General features: G+C 44.6%; 1 protein-coding gene across 4 annotated transcripts in view; it reads right to left on the bottom strand.

Moving 5' to 3' along the window:
* Nucleotides 1-17,514, bottom strand: part of LOC135263563 (neurexin-2-beta-like) — a 655,607-nt gene that overhangs the window by 543,706 nt on the left and 94,387 nt on the right. For all 4 annotated transcript variants that reach the window (XM_064351746.1, XM_064351747.1, XM_064351749.1 and 1 more), the window contains exon 3: nt 4,750-4,770. In XM_064351746.1, coding sequence (XP_064207816.1) covers nt 4,750-4,770 — 21 coding nt within the window. The remainder of the gene's footprint in view (nt 1-4,749; nt 4,771-17,514) is intronic.

The raw sequence follows: 17,514 nt of genomic DNA on the forward strand, positions 1-17,514 counted from the left end.
TGTGCTTTCCGATGACAGAGCATGTCCACTGCATGAGAAAATGCATTAAATGCACGACAGGCATGTATCATGAGAACCGCAATTGTATGATGTCATAAAGGGAGCCTGCAACGCCCAGTTGTTTGGATTTATTTGCTGGGTATCCGCAGTCTTGATGCATACTAATGTAAACGTGCTATTTGTTTAGCATACGACCTTACCTAGGCCAGGCAGTGTAGCTTACTTCATGCTCCATTTACCCAGCTGGATAATATTCATTGAAGTTGCAGAGGATAAGTGCTTGCACAGCTGCAGTGCCCTGGTCTTGGTTGTTGAGTGCGTTTGGCACAGTTGTATCAATTAGCTCGTCTGAAAATGATCGTGTAATTTGGCTTATATCTTTCACATCCGCAACCGTCCCTATATTTTTTCCCCAGCCCTTCTCCTTGAACGCTCCACTTATTAAATTGTTTCTTGTTGGATCATTTAAAAAAAGATAATACGCATATAAACCGGTTCATTACGCGATTAATGCAGATTTTAGATGCGTTACCTATCACTCGTAAGGCAAAGTTAATGGCCCTGCTGAACGTGCCAGGATGCACCGCGTGGCAATCCGCGACGACTGTCATTAGAGGCCAAACGGCAAAGGAGCAAGCTATCGTCTCAATTAGGGTTCTAATCAATGTCATATGATGTGATTGCGAATTGGATTAATACCTTCGTTTAGCGACGATGAAACCCTCGTTTCCGGCCAAGGTTACGTTTTCCCCACAATATGTTATACTTAATGTGTGGTGCTCAATGGCCAGACAGACTATTCAGATATCATTACTGCTATGCCCCCTACAACGTACCTGATCAATGGCAACTAACTGTGGCAAATAATTGTTTAATTACATATCACTGTAGCCACATTGCCTTGATGTTCACAGGTGCTCAAACCACCTATTATAACTTGAAATTATTACAGGGTCTTTTGTCAGCAGAACAGCACACTGTATGGTATCATGTCACTGTGCACACTATCATGGTACTTAAAGGGATAGTTCATTTTGGGGTTTTGTTTAAACATTTTCTAATTAGTTCAATTTTAGGGTGGTATTGACCAACCAAGACCATTTTTATGTGCAATGAAGGATATTTTAGGTACTTAGAGGTGTTACTCAGAACCTCCCAGTTTCAAAATGGTGTAGGGGCATCAACAGCTTTGTGATTTAAAGCAAGAAAATACACTTCAGATAACTCCAAACCAGCTTGCACAGCGACCCTGTGTCTCCAGAGGTGGTACGGGTGGATATTACCTGTTTGTTTTTTTCCTATTTAATACATTCAACTGCATCTTCATTTGGAGCTATTTCCTATGACATAGGAGCCTGAGAACCTACAATGTAAGAGGATGTAATGCCTGAATGTAATGTAATGTATCCCTTGGCCAGGCCAGCTTCACCTACACCAGTGATGCCTGGTCATGAGCCATGGAAGGCCGAGAGGATGCAGGTTTTAATTCCAACCAATCACTACTCCTGCTGATTTCACTAATACACCTATCAACCAGAGAGGAGGGAATTAATCAGTGAAATCAACAAGCAAAGTGATTAGTCGGAATGAAAACCTCCAGGCTCTAGGCACTCCGTGGCACGTGATTGGACACCAAGGATCGAAGCCCCACTATACAATACAATACAATACAATAAGCTCTTATATAGCGCACTACTCTCATCCTTGGGTCGTGAAGAGCTTGTGCTGCTCATGAATTTGCCTAAAGGCTTGTACAAGCTGCTCCTGAGTTCTCTCACATGCTTTTCTAGCTTAAAAATCACAAACCACTTGACTCCTGCACACTAGCCACTGCAACGCCGGCAGGTCATCGGAAACTTTTGTAAGCACCCGGAAAACACTTCATCGCACACAAAAACCCAGCTGGGCCAGTCAAAAAACACACAGTAAAACTTAAATAATAGAAAAAAAGAAACTCCACAAAGCGACCTATTCCTTTAACTGGTGTAACCTCACAGCAGCCTTTTGAAGTCGATGCTGGAGTAAAAGAATATTGGGTGACTACACTACGAAACTGTTACTGAAACGGGGAAAAAAAAAATCACCAGGAAAAGCTCACCTAGCAGGACGAGCGTTTGTACAGAGGCAAACGCGTTCAAGCCGGACGTGAAGCAGCGTGATTCCGTCCCCAACTACGCTCATGAATTATGAGCCCTTGCCAGAGTGATTTCTGAGGGCTTGGACGAGAGAGCTGTACATTATGGGTGAATGGCCGTGCCGTGGTCTCAGCATGTTCAGCATTGTACAGTTAGCTTAGCAACACCCCTGACCACACTACTGATGCCTTCCGTTCACCATGATATAAATCCTAGTACATATATAACATGGACGTGAGAATGGGGTGCTCCAGGGGTGGCAGGCCTACCCCCACACCCCCCCCCCCATCAGGAAAAGAAACCAATACTGCGGGGGGGGGGGGGGGGTATTTAAATTTCCACAAATTAAAATGCATCCAATCTAAACATAATTTGAAATTCATTGTTAATGGCACATCAATTGCACTGGCAGTCCTGATTATGAATTGATTTTGTCTGCTGACAGAGGAAACCAATATGAGCAGACTCACTACTTTGTTTATATGTTTATTGGATATAATCTGTCAAAATTTAATGTTGGTTTGTTGCTATTTTGGGTGATGGGAGAACTCTCGGATTGGCTGGCACAGGCTGGAGGTTCAAAGAGTGGGGAGTATAATCTGTTCATCTTGCACTCAGAGGCACTGTCTTTGCCAGAGGCTAAACAGACTTCCTGGATTCTCCTGAAGACTATTACTCTACACTACCTTGTGACAGCCATCTTGCAGATTATGAAGTCTGATTCTCAGTCATCCTGATTTTCTCTCTTCGTCTCTAATCAGGCGGCATAGCTCTAAGGGGCGACATAGCTAAGGAGGTAAGAGCGGTTGTATGGCAGTTGGAGGGTTGCCAGTTTGATTCCCGCCCTGGGCGTGTCGAAGTGTCCCTGAGCAAGACACCTAACCCCTAATTGCTCTGGTGAATGAGAGGCATCAATTGTAAAGCACTTTGGATAAAAGCGCTATATAAATGCAGTCCATTTAATCAGGGACACATTTCAATCTGGCAACTCAGGTATAAGGGATCTCTGGCCAATCGGTGACGCTAATCAGTCAATTTGCTCAATAATATACATCTTCTGTGACATCATCAGCTTCTGGTTGTGCATAGAAGACCTTGCCAGGTCATGCAGCAGAAGAGGCCAAGAGTTCAAGACCAGTCACAGTGCTGTGCTAGTTTGCTATGAGAATAACTTTTTCATACACGGATCAAAAACACTGAACTGCCCTTATACAGTCCAAATCAAAACCACCTTTCCAGGCCGTTAAACAATCCCGCTCGCCGGTCACTCGCTTTCCGGTACGCAGAGAGAGCTGCATTAACCTTCAACGGCGAGCGCGTCGCTATGATACCCTGACGCTAGGATACGCCTCGCGCACGCATCACGGCGGCGAGACAAAAACCGCTGGCGCGGCGTAACGCGAGACTCTTCCTGTCCTTCCGTTCGTGCGGTTACGCCCCATTAGCGAGCACCTCGCGTACCCCGGGCCCGTGGGGCCTGCCCGCTCCTCGCAGGATGAGGAACGGGCTGTCGGGAGCCCGAATCGTGCCAGGCACATCTGCTGTGCCAGCCCCTCCCAGCCTGCCACTGCAGCCCCGTTTCCACAGAGTGACTGACGATGCAGGCACGGCTTTGAACACACTGCCTGTCCTCCTGAGACCCAGCCGAAAAAACAAGCTTAAGTATTTTAATCTGTTTGACATAACTTAAGTCTTAGATGACTAAAACATGTTTCGGTGGGAATCAAAAACACGATTTATTTTGTACTTATCGAATGTCCCTTGTCGTGCAGGGTTTCAGCATCGTAGACTATACGGTTCTTGAGATTAAGACCAGAGACTCATGTCCCCTACAGGGGACAGAAATGACTTGCAGGCTGTTAAAAGGTTCTGCTTCGCCCTCTGCAGACACTTGCAGTCTTCACACACAGTACAATGTTCAGTGCTCATCCAGCTCTAAAATCATTATTTTATATATACTCACAATATTAACACTCTCCATCAGAATGAAATGTACCCTACCAGAGCATGTTCCAAAACAAACATTTATACCGTGCAAGATCTCCTTACATGTGAATATAATGGTTAAAATAAATTTGTTCAAACAGAACACCCCTTAGGTCATTAAGCAGTTTCTCTCAGACAGGACTGATACACAGAACATCCTTCCTGTTCTGGTTGGAGTTTAAGAGCCACAGACAGTATCCTCTGCAGGGACACGCCACGGTCCACCAGACTACCACACACTGTCATCATCACAATCACCATCCCTGCTCAGCAATCACCCCCAGGGCCAACAAAGGCTAGATTTAACTTCCCCAACATGTCGCACTGCCCCACTGCATTCGGCAGTGAAGAAATACAAGAAAATAAAGAAGTTGCAAATGCTTATAATGGGACAGCACAGTTTTGCACAGAATGTGCTCGCTTGCTACTGTCATCTTTGGGAGGGTTGCCTCTCCTGGGATGTTAAAGCCCCTTAGTCAACAGAACCGCAGTCCAAACTGACAATGCGCCTAGCGACAAAGGAACAACGGCATGCACTTCACCCCATTGGCTGATCCCACAGCGTGAGCGGCTCCTCCCACGCGGTCAGGCTGTTTGTTAAGGTCAAAGAAAGAAGCAGAGCTCTTACCTTCCACCGCGCGCTCTTCTGCTGCAAGAGAGAGAAGACAGGCCATTAGTCTGACTGGCATGGAGTGTTCTTACACAATGTCTACAGCAGAACACAGATAACCCACTGCATCTACGCCATATTCAGGTCATGTTTAATTGGAAAGACTATGATTTTGTTTCATTTTGAACAGTCTCTCCCCATTTTTTTTTCCACAGATTTGACCTCTGACCTCTACCGCTGTGCCACCTGAAACCTGCAGAGGGAGTGCTGCAGCAGATGGGTATACCTCCCAAATTTCACCCACTTGAACCGCCCACAGTAGACTATTCGCTATTTCAATACATATGACTACATTCCGCATTACACCAAAAGAGTGAAAAGCAGTGATTGGGGGGGTGTCCATCTGTTTCTCATGACAGCTGATGCACTATGGTCATCAGGCACCTCGTTGGGAGGAGCTAATGCACTGGGGATCCTCCGCCACCCGAAACCCATTGTGTGCCTCAGCCCACCGTGATGAACCCAGATTTGTATCAGCACCACTGTGGGGTCCCAGCCGTTAGCACCTAATGACACAGTGGGGAGCTCAACCCGCAGTGTTCTGCCTATAGGGGGACAACCTGCGTTTTATTCGCCAAGCGCGTTTACTGACTGTGCCATTTGGGAGCTGTAAGGCCACTTAACACTGCGGGTTACAGTGATCCCCCTCCCTTATTGAGGCCATTAATACAAACACCCCCGATCAGTAACACTGCAGTCCAGGCATCCTGTCGGTTACTTTCAGAAATATTTACGCACTTAATAACACAGACACAGCATACCGCTCTGACACAACAGGCAATAGATATTCTTACAAAACAGGAGGTGTAACAGTAAGAATATCTTTTAAAGAAATATGAAACATATTTTTGCTCTGTAAGAATCTTTGCTTTTACTTGTGTTCTATGTGAAGTATTTATGTGTTTTCTGTGAATTAATGTGAAGCAACATTCATTTCTGCACTAGTTGGTGGCAGTAGTATTCACAAACATATGGCAGGCTTAACAAGGACTGCCAGTGTTACCAGTCCGATTTCAAATGCCAAGCCAGCATAGTCAGTTGGGTTTTAACAGCAAACTAGGCACACAGGAATAGCTATTTCTGCAAAGGAAACAAGCCAAGGGTCCAGCTTGCCAACTGATAATGTACATGTATACTTTTCTTAAGATAACACGATTTTAGTTAAAAAGCCACATGCTGTGTCAGCCATAAATCTATGCCAAGTCAAATTGGGCAACAATTTGTGCCACTTGAGATAATTCAAAGTTGCACTCATACGACATGCATACATATACACACACACAAACATCATACACACAAATACATATGTACATACAGTACACACATGCATACATACAACTAAACTCTCATATATACAATTACGATACAATTATTGCAATTCTCATTCAAACAGTAAACACTAGCATACACATTCTTATATTATGAGCATTTGCATATTCACAAATGCACACATACATACTGGTATGGACTTGGTCAATACATCTAGCCCATATATTTTTCATGCATTCATGCAGGGCTCACACACACATATACTTAACACTCATTACCAGTGAAATTCTCTCATGCACACACATAAAAGCACACAAAACAGCTGCATAAAACATTTAAATAGCAACCTTACAATGCAAACAAACACATTGCTCATAGCCAGCTAGACAACTAGTTTGTTTAGCTTGCTGAATAAGCACATTATTAATTAGCAAGCTGAACAGCATTTTGTATCCGAGCTGTAAGAACTGAATAATTACTTAATTACACAAATCCTGTAGGTTATACTCAGATTTAGCTCACTGTACTACACTCAGTTTTAAAATGCCATGCACACACCAGCCTTTATGAATACATACATTTGTATGCACCATGAGTGGTTCATGTTAGTGTGAGCGCAAATTTCACTGGTACATTTAAGAGTTCAGTAATTATATTCACACAATCACTATGGAATATACAATAACTCTGTGAATATCGGTGCATATACAACCGAAAGTGTATGGATGTATTGGACAAGGCTGTTCGCATGTATCTGCATGCATGAATGTGCAATCAGTATGTGTGTGTAAGCTCTTCATAAGAATATGCATATGAGGTGAATATGTAAGAGTACAATACTGTGTGTGTTTGTGTATGTGTGCATGTGTACGCGTGTGTGCGTGTGTGTGCGTGTTGTGAATAACAGGAGACACATAGCATCAGTAATAAGTCCTATGCTATTGTTTAAGCTCTTTCATTAGCAGAGCTCTCTCCTGGTCCAGGAGTGGCCCGTGTTGCTCTCTAATGAGGCGCTCGTTATCCACGTGTGTGTCCGACGCTCGTTCAGGGGAAAAGTGGGAGCTTTGCAGGATGCTGAAGCACACAGGCAAAGCAGACAGCATGGGGGGTTCAGGAAGGCCTCCAGCCCCCAACAGCCCAGGGGGAAGAGAGAAGCCACTGACCCTGCTCTGCTCCGCACCCACCCCAACCGAAACGCCCAACGCCGCGCTCTGCAGCGACTAATCATTAGCCTCTCTTTAGCGGTAGCATTAGCATCAATAGCACATTTTCATGCTGTAGCCTACAGTCTAAAATGAAGTGAAACTGCATGTCCCGGATCATCCATGTCCATCCATCTAGTTTTGGGGGGTATGCTTGGCAAAGTCTGAATTGTAATGATAGCATTGTGTCCTCGGAGCCATTTCCTTATTTTATTTTTGTTTTTTTTTTTGCATTCCCACTTTCCAACATTGGAAGCGGAGGTGAAGCCAAAGGGTTTTTGGGTCTAACCCTCCTCCGACGTACCAAAGATATGAGTAAAATATGTGGAAGTTGGTTGTGTAGAACTCACAAAAAAATAAACAGTCAACTGAAAAAAATGAATATTCAGCCCCCTCCACACACACACAGCCCCCTGAGACTGAACTCCAGGCTACGCCGCTGATCGTAGGGCTGCGATTTGTCACGCACATCGAGTGTGTTTTATGATGAGCTTCCACAAGTTTCATGCAGCATCAATTTAAACACATTTCTTCTGTGAGTGAGATCAAACTGTTTTCCCCACGCCAGAAGTCTTGTAATGGTGACACAGCAAATGTCTCCATTATCTAAAATCAAACAGGCAAATGCCCAGTCTAGACTCAGATGAGAACGGCAGTGGAGCCTGTCTGGACACCGGGGCCTCGTTTCTGTAGATGGCATTAAAGGCAGAGAACAGATCCTGATTGAGCGGTAATGGAACGATGTCGGTGTGTTCGGCTGATCCCTCCTTCTTCTAAAGACTCAGCGACAGCAGCACCGTTGTACAAACTAACTTCAAGCTAAAGTTCAGAAAGGAAACCGTTTCACTGACCCCAAGAACAACAATCAAGTCAATTAATCGGCTTCAAAGCTCGTTTGAGCTGAGAATGTCCCATCAAGCCACGAGTCTCCTCGCCTGTGTTTCCCAGCGAACCAATCAAGAGGAAAGAAAAACGGTGAAACTTTTCACAGCACCGAGGAGGAAGCAACCACAGAAAACCAATTAAAAAAAACATCCTCCTTTCAGAAGAACAATCATCTGACTGACCGCACTGGGTGCAGTCTGCCGAATTTCAGCCAACAAACTCACACTGAGCGCACCAACCCATCTACCATGTCCACCAGTTTGTGTGTTTGGAATAAACATCTGTGCCGTACGTGCATAACGTTAAAAAAAAAAACTTTTGGATCCGAGTGAAATGTCATCTAATAACACACAGCATGCCATTTCGTTTTGAATCCAGACTCATACTCCAGATGTTTTCCAGTAGAGGGCCACATAATGTATGGATCAATCGCACACTGTCAATCACTGGCTTGGGGGAACCTATCAAAGCACTTGGCTTTCCACAGCCAAACGCTGATATGGACAAGAGCTCCACCCATTTTTTGGGTTCATGAATGCTCAGCTTCCAATTGCTAGTTTTAAGCAGTTTATCTCTCATACCTAATCACTCAATAAAATGGTATATTCCTCAACAGCTTGACTCATCCCTACCACTGTACCTATGCTGTTCAATAATGAACTTAGCTAGCTGATATTACATGGTTTTCAGTACTATACTGTACCAGCCTCGAGGCTAACAAACTGCAAACTAAAACAATGGCCACCTCGACATAAACCATGTCAATGAAAGGAGAGTTTTAATGACCAACTATGGTAAAGGTTTGTGCTTCAAAGAGAAAAGAAAAGCAGGGTTCAGACCTTCACACAGGTTAGCACTTCACACAAGTCCTGATACGCGATGCAGAAAGTCATCTCTAGCTTACACTGTCAGGCCATCCTTAATCTGTCTCAAGCCTACACAGGCACTTACTTACAGATACATACACTTTTGAACACTGAAACAGCACATTATTTATTTATTATTGCACAGTTCAATCGCGTTAATTGCATTTTATACCAGGAAGGCTTGTGGAAATGGACACCTCTGAATAAAAGGTGAGGTCTTCTGGTGAGCTGACTGATAAATTAGTGGCCACCGCCAGTCTCTGAGAAGGTGTGAATGTATCTCTTGCATAATTGTGGCCCCTGGAGAGGAAACTAAATCACGACTCGGAGATCATATGGGGCGCCTATTCATCACCGGGGCGCTGATTTAGTCGGGAAATAATTTGATATTACCATTCATCACCCTTGAGTGACTTTCAATGGTCGGCTTTGCTTTATTAATCTTCTGCTTCAGAAGAGGCTCAGTCCCTCTCGCAGTACGTCTCAACACACTGGATGGACTGATTGGTGCTATAACAATACTTTAAATGAAAAAAGCCATAAAGACAAGATTTTTGCCCAGATCTGTTGTGATTTTGATACTCCGGCGAACTCCGGCGGCAGTTGCACGTACGCGCTGCCACTACGATGATGCACTTGTGAAAAAATAATTTTCTTTCATTTCCTTTGGAAATTAAGCTGGAGAGCCAGTCAATAAAAGCACAAATTAATCTCGGTCTCTGCGGATCTCAAGACTTCACACAGGCAAGAGGAGCTGTGTGTGTGATTGTTGGATTACTGGCACTGACAGAATTCCTCCCGGTTGTGACTGAACGAGTGAAGCCGTCCCTGCCCCTACACTGCAGACTCAGATGTGCCAAGACATTCACACAGGACCACTGAGAAATCCCATTACCGGAAATAGCAGAGAGAGTAAGAGGTAAGAGCAAAACAAAGCATTTAAGCCAGCATCACCATGGAAGTGTACCACCAGTATGGCGCTAGGATACTACAAGAGTAATGCAGAAGCATGCAAGGGTGTTATAGTGGGGGGAATAGTGTAACTGACAAAGGGAGGGGAGGGGAGTCTTCAAAATGCCTGGACTAAAACATCTGCTTTGGGACAGGCGGCCCACAGATTTTTCACTGGGCCCAGAATTTAAATTCTACACCCATGGTAGCATGACTACAGTTCAACAGCTGCAGTTTGAAAGTAGCTTCGCAGACATAAGAAAAACAGCAGTAGCACAGAAAATAGGACAGCCTGAGCACATGGCCCACTCTTTCTTACGGATTTCTGTGACGGTACCTTTGCTTTCTCGCCCTTTTTCTTTTTTTAAAACGCGAGTGTACAGTAAAGAGCCTGCTTCCTGTCCCGTGAGCACTTCTGTGACTGTGACAGTCGCCGCACCCACACAAGAGCTGTCGTGTGCTGTGCCACAGCTACACACAGACAGTATGCTCTAGCAGGCCCAGTCCTCCCTCAGTCTACTTTAACAAGGGCCCACACTTTATAAACCCACTTCTGCACAAAAGCCTGACAGTTAGAGAGAGAAAGAAAGAGGAAAAACATGCCTTACAGCTGTACCATTCACCTCAAGACTCCTACAGCTGGTGACTCCTTGTCTAGCTTATGTTTTTAACAGTTGTTTATGCTTAGAAGGACAATATAATTGATTGTGCTCACATAGGCTGATTTACTGTAAGTTGAATTTTGAACAAAGCTGAATGTGTGCTGTAAGAGGACTTATGTCATTGTTTTACAGGTAATCATAGCATTTACTGATCATTATGAAACCCCATAGTAATGATGTACTTCCCAAGCAGGCTATTGACTCATTCGTGAGTTAACCTATTATAGACTATTGTTAACCTATTCAAAGTCGCATTTAATCAACAAACGCTACGTAAAATCAATGAAAATGATGCACGTGTAAATAGAGAAAAAAATGCAAAAAGATATCTCTCCAACATCGACTGCATTTTAAATGTGTACAAATGCAAAAGTTCATTTATGAATCGATCAACTTCAAATGTTCATTTTAGCTTATGTTCTTTTTTTTCCCCCAGAGCCCAGAGGTCAATTCCCAGCAGCAACATCAACCATACAAAAAGCATGTTTAAAAATATTGATATGGATTTTATGATGTAAAATAGTCATAGCAGAGGTTGGCTTCTCATGATTGTAAAATTAAAGGGAAAATGTTTGGATTGATAGATGTTCACATTGATGACATTTTAAGGTTTTTTTTTTTTTTCCCCCCAATGGTGTGGGGGGCTGTTATCGAACACAGGGCTGGGTCTGTGTCCAATCACGTGGAAGCACATATTTCTGTTCTTTCATACCCAGACCACAGCCTAGACGGAAATGACTAAATAACCAACATAGCACAAGCTGAAAGGGCACAGTCAGGACAGAGACGATTGGACAAAGCACATGACTGCCCTGTAATGCTGAAATGAGGGATGATCAGGGAACAGGTGTAGTTAATGCAAAGTGTTTCTAGGAAATGGTGCAATGCCATGGGGTAGACTGGAGACCTTAAATGAAGGAGCTTTGTGCTACAGGCAATTCTCTACAGCGACAAGACCTGCCTTAGAGGCAAAAGCCCTGCCCTTCAGAGGCAAGACCAACCATACAGACCAGCCCTACAGGCAAAAGCCCTGCCCTACATACACAAGCTTTGTCCTACAGAGACAAGACCTCCTGCTTTACAGACACAAGACCTCCTGCCCTACAGACAAAAGACCTCCTGCCCTACAGACACAAGACCTCCTGGCCTACAGGGGCAAGACTAGCCCTAGAGGCGCAAGAACTGCCCTACAGGCGCTAGAACTTCCCTACAGGGGTAAAACTAGCACAAAACCAGAGAGACCTGCTCTACAGACAAAAGAACTGCCCTACAGGGGTAAGACCGGCCCTACAGGCGCAGGACCTGCCCTACAGACAGAATCTACAGGCCAGAATAAATACCCTGCCTTTATTATGCGTCCCAGGAGAGGACCCGGGCCAGTGGATGCGTTTGCCACTGACTCCATCGAAGGCTCTGGAGACCATGTCCATATGTTTGCTTTTTCCCTGACAGCTGGAGTGTGTGAGTTCACTGGTCACAGAAAAAAAAAAAAAAACTCCCAGAGTCTTCAAATGCAGTGCAGTCAGTATGACAAAGCATCCTTTGCAGCACAAAATTTTAAATCTCTACTGTTATTTCTATATGTCATAAAAATCTCAACCACCTAATTTTTTTTTTTTTTGAGTACTTTAGGAATAAATTGAGGAAACATTTGAACTATGACTGACTGCATAAATCACAAGTGTGATATACGAGAATGCAGACATTTAAGGCACAAGCTAAACTGCTGGAAATGGATTCTGTGTAAATCAGCCATTAAATGAGATTAAAAGTGAACAGTGCTGCCGTGTTATCATTACTTCTGAAAAGCCATCTATGCTTATCCTTGTGACTAGCACTGCGTGGGTGTTCAACAGTGCAGAGAATCATAATAATTGTGCATTATACAAATATGAAACCCAGGTCCAATTATAATGGTCCTTAATCGCTAAATACCTGCATAGTAATGCATAGGCTCTGTTTGCTTGGTGAATATACAGTCAAATGCAAAAGTATGGGGACAGCGACACTATTTTTGTTGTTTTGGCTCTGTACTCCAGAACACTGGATTTGTAATAAATCAATGGATATGAGGTTAAAGCACAAACTGTCAGCTTTAATTTGAAGGTATTTACATTTGCATCCATATCGGGTGATCTGCACAGAAACTGCAGCGCTTTTTATACATAGTTCCCCCATTATATGGGAGCAAAAGTAATGGGACAAACTGACATCATCTGAAATGGCAATCTCTGCATTTGAAGACTGCCTGACGTCCGCGATTCATGGACACTGGACATCTTCCCTGGTGATCCTGTGCCAGGCCCGCACAGCAGCCATCTTCAGTTCCGGTTTATTAATGGGGCAGTTTGCCTTCAGTCCTGTCCTCAGCAATGCCCAATTGGATTTGGGATAGGTGATTAACCTAACCAGGCAAAAACATTCCACTTTTTGGCCCTGAAAAACTCCTTGCTTCAGCAGTATGTTTGAGTTAATTAAGGCCCTGCTGCATGGTGAAGCGCCGTCCAGTGTGTTTTGAGACATTTGGCTGGATCTGAGGAGATACAATGTCTCTGCGCTCTTCAGAACTCATCCTGCTGCTGCCATCAGCAGTCACATCATCAATGAAGACATGTCTTCTTTACGGTAGCCTTTGACACAGCCATGCCAACATCCTGGAGAGTATTCTTGATCTGCTTGACAGTGGAAAATGGGTTTTTCTTCACAACTGAAAGTATTCTTCGATCATCCACTACTGTGATCCTCCTTGGTCTACCAGGTCATTTGCTGCTGCTGAGCTTACCAGAGCATTCTAGCTTGTTAAAAATGTATCAAATAGTTGACTTTGCCACACCCTATGTTATGGCTATGTCTCTGATCGATTTATACTGATTTTTCAGCCTCATTATGGCCTGCTGTACTGGCAGTGACACTTATATGGTCCTCATGAGAACAGCAACAGATTCAAATTCAAATTCAAATTGCAAATTGCACGCCTAGAATGAACTTGAGACCTTTTGTTAACTTTCTTGTGCAACTAATGATGCAAAGATGCACTGCTGGACAACAAACAGCTGAGAAAACCAACTTTTCGATTAATTTAGCTCCTCTAAAACAGGGGACCTACCTTTATGGATCAGAAAAGGCTGGAATTCCTACACGGTTCGCCCAACACAGATGTAAATATACACAAATTAAAGCTGACAGTACTTTAAATTCCAATGTGCAGGAGTACAGAGCCTAAACTACAAAAATTGTATTACGGTGTTTCACTATACATAATACAATTATTTACATGTCAGCTGTTTACAGTTTTGTGCCTTTGCTATTTTACAGAATCACAGACATTTTTTTTACAATGCAATATCTAAATAATAGGTAACAAGTAGCACCTCTTGATTCACCTGTTTGGGATGGACTAACAAATACATTTCCTAAGAGCTTAGGGGTGGAAGGTGGTACAATATAAAGAAAACTAGTAGTGGAAACATTTGTACTATATCATGATCAGGCGTACATGCTTTCATTTGGCATTGCATAGCTTTAAAATGCAAGACAATGTGACAATAATGAAATGATGACATGACATGTGATTGACAAGAATTGCAGTGCCCCACAGTCCCATTAGGTGGGCGGAGCTGGGGACGGGTGGAGCGAGAGTGAGTGGGGCCGGAGTTGGCAGGACAATGATGGGGGGGCACAGAGGGTGGGTCAGCCTTGAGCTGTGACACTAATAACGAAATAACGAAAGAGGAACAGCGATATTGGAGGGCTGCAGAGCACTGTAAACTGGCTCCTCCTGGTAGCTGCTCACTAGAGGTCAGCCTAAGGAGGAGAGGGGGGGAGGGACAAAGCCAGGAGGAGGCTGACAGTTCATCAATGAAGCTGGGGTATATGACTATCGACCCCCTGCACCCAGCGGGGAACAGCGGCCTTATCTCCCCGCAAAGAAAACGAGCTGAGAGAAAGAGAGAGAGAGAGAGAGCAAGAGAGAAAGAGCGACAGAGAGAGGAGAGACGAGGAGAGGGAGCAAGAGAGCTAGAGAGCAAGAGCGAGAGAGAGAGTCTAAGGGCTGATCCAAAGCTAATATCTGACCTGAGAAATGGAGGAGAGGAGGAAATGGGTAAAGCAAAAAAGACAAAGAAAAGAGAGAGAGGGTAAAAGGTCAACACCAAATTTATCTCTGAACAAGGACAATCTCAGCTATCCTGAGGGAGGAAAGTAGAATGTGTGTGCGTGTGTGAGCGTGTGTGTGTTAGTGTGTGTGTATTTATGTGTGTTTGTTGGTGTGTGTGTGTGTATCATTCAATGAGTCAAGCCCCCCTATTTAAAGTCAGCATAAGTAAAGTAAATTCTGACTAATTGCAAGGTCAATATTGCTCATTCACATTAGCTCCAACTACAGCATAATTTGATCATATCAAACATGGCAGCTTAAACATTTATAGCTGCTGACATGTCACACACCATGATCTGTTTTTAGGCTAATGCCAATTTCTTTCACAGGATACAGTACCATACCGAAAGCACCAAGCACTGCGTCCAGGACTCCAACTGTATTTTGTAAACGGTCGACAGCAGAAGGTGGGAGGCATTCTCCTTTACAGCCTATAAACCCTGAATTTCATCCATGAACCATTAGCCTTTGTACCTCACAGCAGAAACGACTGGATTTGGAGAGGGTGCAGGAAGGGGGGTGGGGGTGTGGGGGGGGAGAAGAACGGGCACAGCAGTAAATGGATGCAGATGGAGATTTAGAGAACGCTCAAGAGATAGCAGAGCGCAGTTGTAAATAAACAACAAAAACGAGTGCTTAGAGAGAGGTAAGAGAGAGGAGGAGGGAGAGAGAGAGGGAAAGAGAGCCAGATCATGTGAGAACAGTGACTCTGAACAATGACAGAGAGGGATCAACGGGAAGGAACACGTACAAGACAACGGCCGCAGAAAAGAGAGGGATGCTAAATCTCTTGATCTCTCCGTGCGCCGTTGTTGCCGGGTCTTCTGGCTCCACGGTACAAAACAAGCCAGGCACTGATCCCACATAAATTGCCTGCAATGGGGTTGGCCCCCGAGACAAACCCCGCCCCCCTAACCCCCCCAACCTCACCCCCCCCCTGCCAACCAGTTAAAAGCAATCACGCTAACAAACTCCCATTCAATCCTAATGAATTGCCGATGACTGCAGGAGCTGATCCAGTGACAATGTGTGGGAGCTCCTCGATTGAGTTAGCATTGATCCAGGGCTGCGCTAGTCCTCCAACTTAGGGGACTTCACCAGGGACTTTTATCCAACAGAAATACCAGCCCAGGCCTGAACAGACTCCACACTCTTAAAGAAGTATGAAAACAGGACGAAGCTAGTCTAGCCTTTTTCCCCCTCATTCGCTGTCTTCAGAGGACTATGTCACATGCTGGACAGATGGTACCAGCTCCCACAGGCACATTCCGTTAGCGCACGACTGCACCTATATTTGCCTTGACATAAGGTCATAACATCTCACTATTTTTGAATCTCAATGTTTGCCAGTAGCCTACAACTAGGACCTGTACCTTTTTTCACACTGCTTAGCCAGTGTCACCAGTGTCCAGTATGGTGCATATAGGCTCTAAGCAGAATTTGACTTGTGGTGCCACCCAATCCAACATTATAATATATATAATTAGGAACCGCCCCCCAAGAAGCCACCTATGCAGCATGTGTCAAGTGAGATTCTGCTAGACAGACCCTGAGAGATCCTGTTCCTAAGCGTCTGAACATCTGCTGATAGCTGCAAACGTTTAATGCTGCAACAGTGTTGCGCAAACACGCCGGCAAGAACATCGTTGGGGAGGCGAGGCCTTGGATTACGTGAAGGTGTAAAATGCGAGCATTGATATGAAGATATGAGCTTGAGCGCAGCATCCTCAAAATAAAAAAGGAAAAAAAACTGGCCCGCTACAGCATGGCGAAAGGTCGTAGCTGCCGGTGGAATGCGGACGCTAATCTGCATTGCCGTGTTAGCGGAAACGATTAACCTCGCGAGCGCAGCGCTAGCCCTTGGCCAAACACTCCGACCCGCCGCCGGGATTACCAATGAAAGGGATGGGATTGAGTGCAGACGATGCATGTTTACCTGGCTGCTCTCTCGCTGTCTGCGAGGGCAAGCGGTACGGGAACGGGGATTATAGGGCTTCCTGGGAAAGTGAACCGACCGCAACGTATCGACAATGTCGGAACTTCCTCAACTAAAGCACTGCGCTGCTAGAAGTCGTGCGTCAGCGACAAATAAACTGTAAGCAAAAATGAAAAAACGATACACTAAAATGTATTGTGTTCCAAAACACAAAATACCTCATGAAAGGTGCGTCAAAAAACTTCAATTAAAATGGTGGAGGAGCAGGTTGCTTTGCAGGTTTTGCAAAGGTATAAACGATACAAAAAAAAGGTGAGTGACCCGTAAATATGACAAGACCAGGTCCGAACCTAGTATATGGCTGGACCATACAACACACGTCATCCGGCCGACCAACGGTGTAACTTCATCACTCACTCAGTCACAGACATTCGAGTTTGTAGGGCTGGCCCCGCTGTTGCTGTCCAGCCAAAAAGTGGCATAAATGCAAGGACAGATTTCAGACGCACGTGAAATACTGCCCATCCCTGACTGTGAGAAAACTGGACCAGCTCTTCTGGGTCACAAGGCAGCACGCCCCTGTTAGTTATGGGAGACTAAGGCATTGCATACCCCACAGTGGGGAGAGCTACTGTACCATGCGCTGCAAACCACTGCTTTCTTTGATCCAATCTTTGCTCTCTCTCTGCACCAAAACGTACAAGTTCAAACAAGGTTTTTGTGTGTGTGTGTGTGTGTGTGCGTGTGCAGGTTTGTGTCTGTATGTGTGTGTGTGTCTATACCCACAAACCCATAC

This window comes from Anguilla rostrata, chromosome 9, assembly GCF_018555375.3.
Source record: "Anguilla rostrata isolate EN2019 chromosome 9, ASM1855537v3, whole genome shotgun sequence".
NCBI classification, from domain to species: domain Eukaryota; kingdom Metazoa; phylum Chordata; class Actinopteri; order Anguilliformes; family Anguillidae; genus Anguilla; species Anguilla rostrata.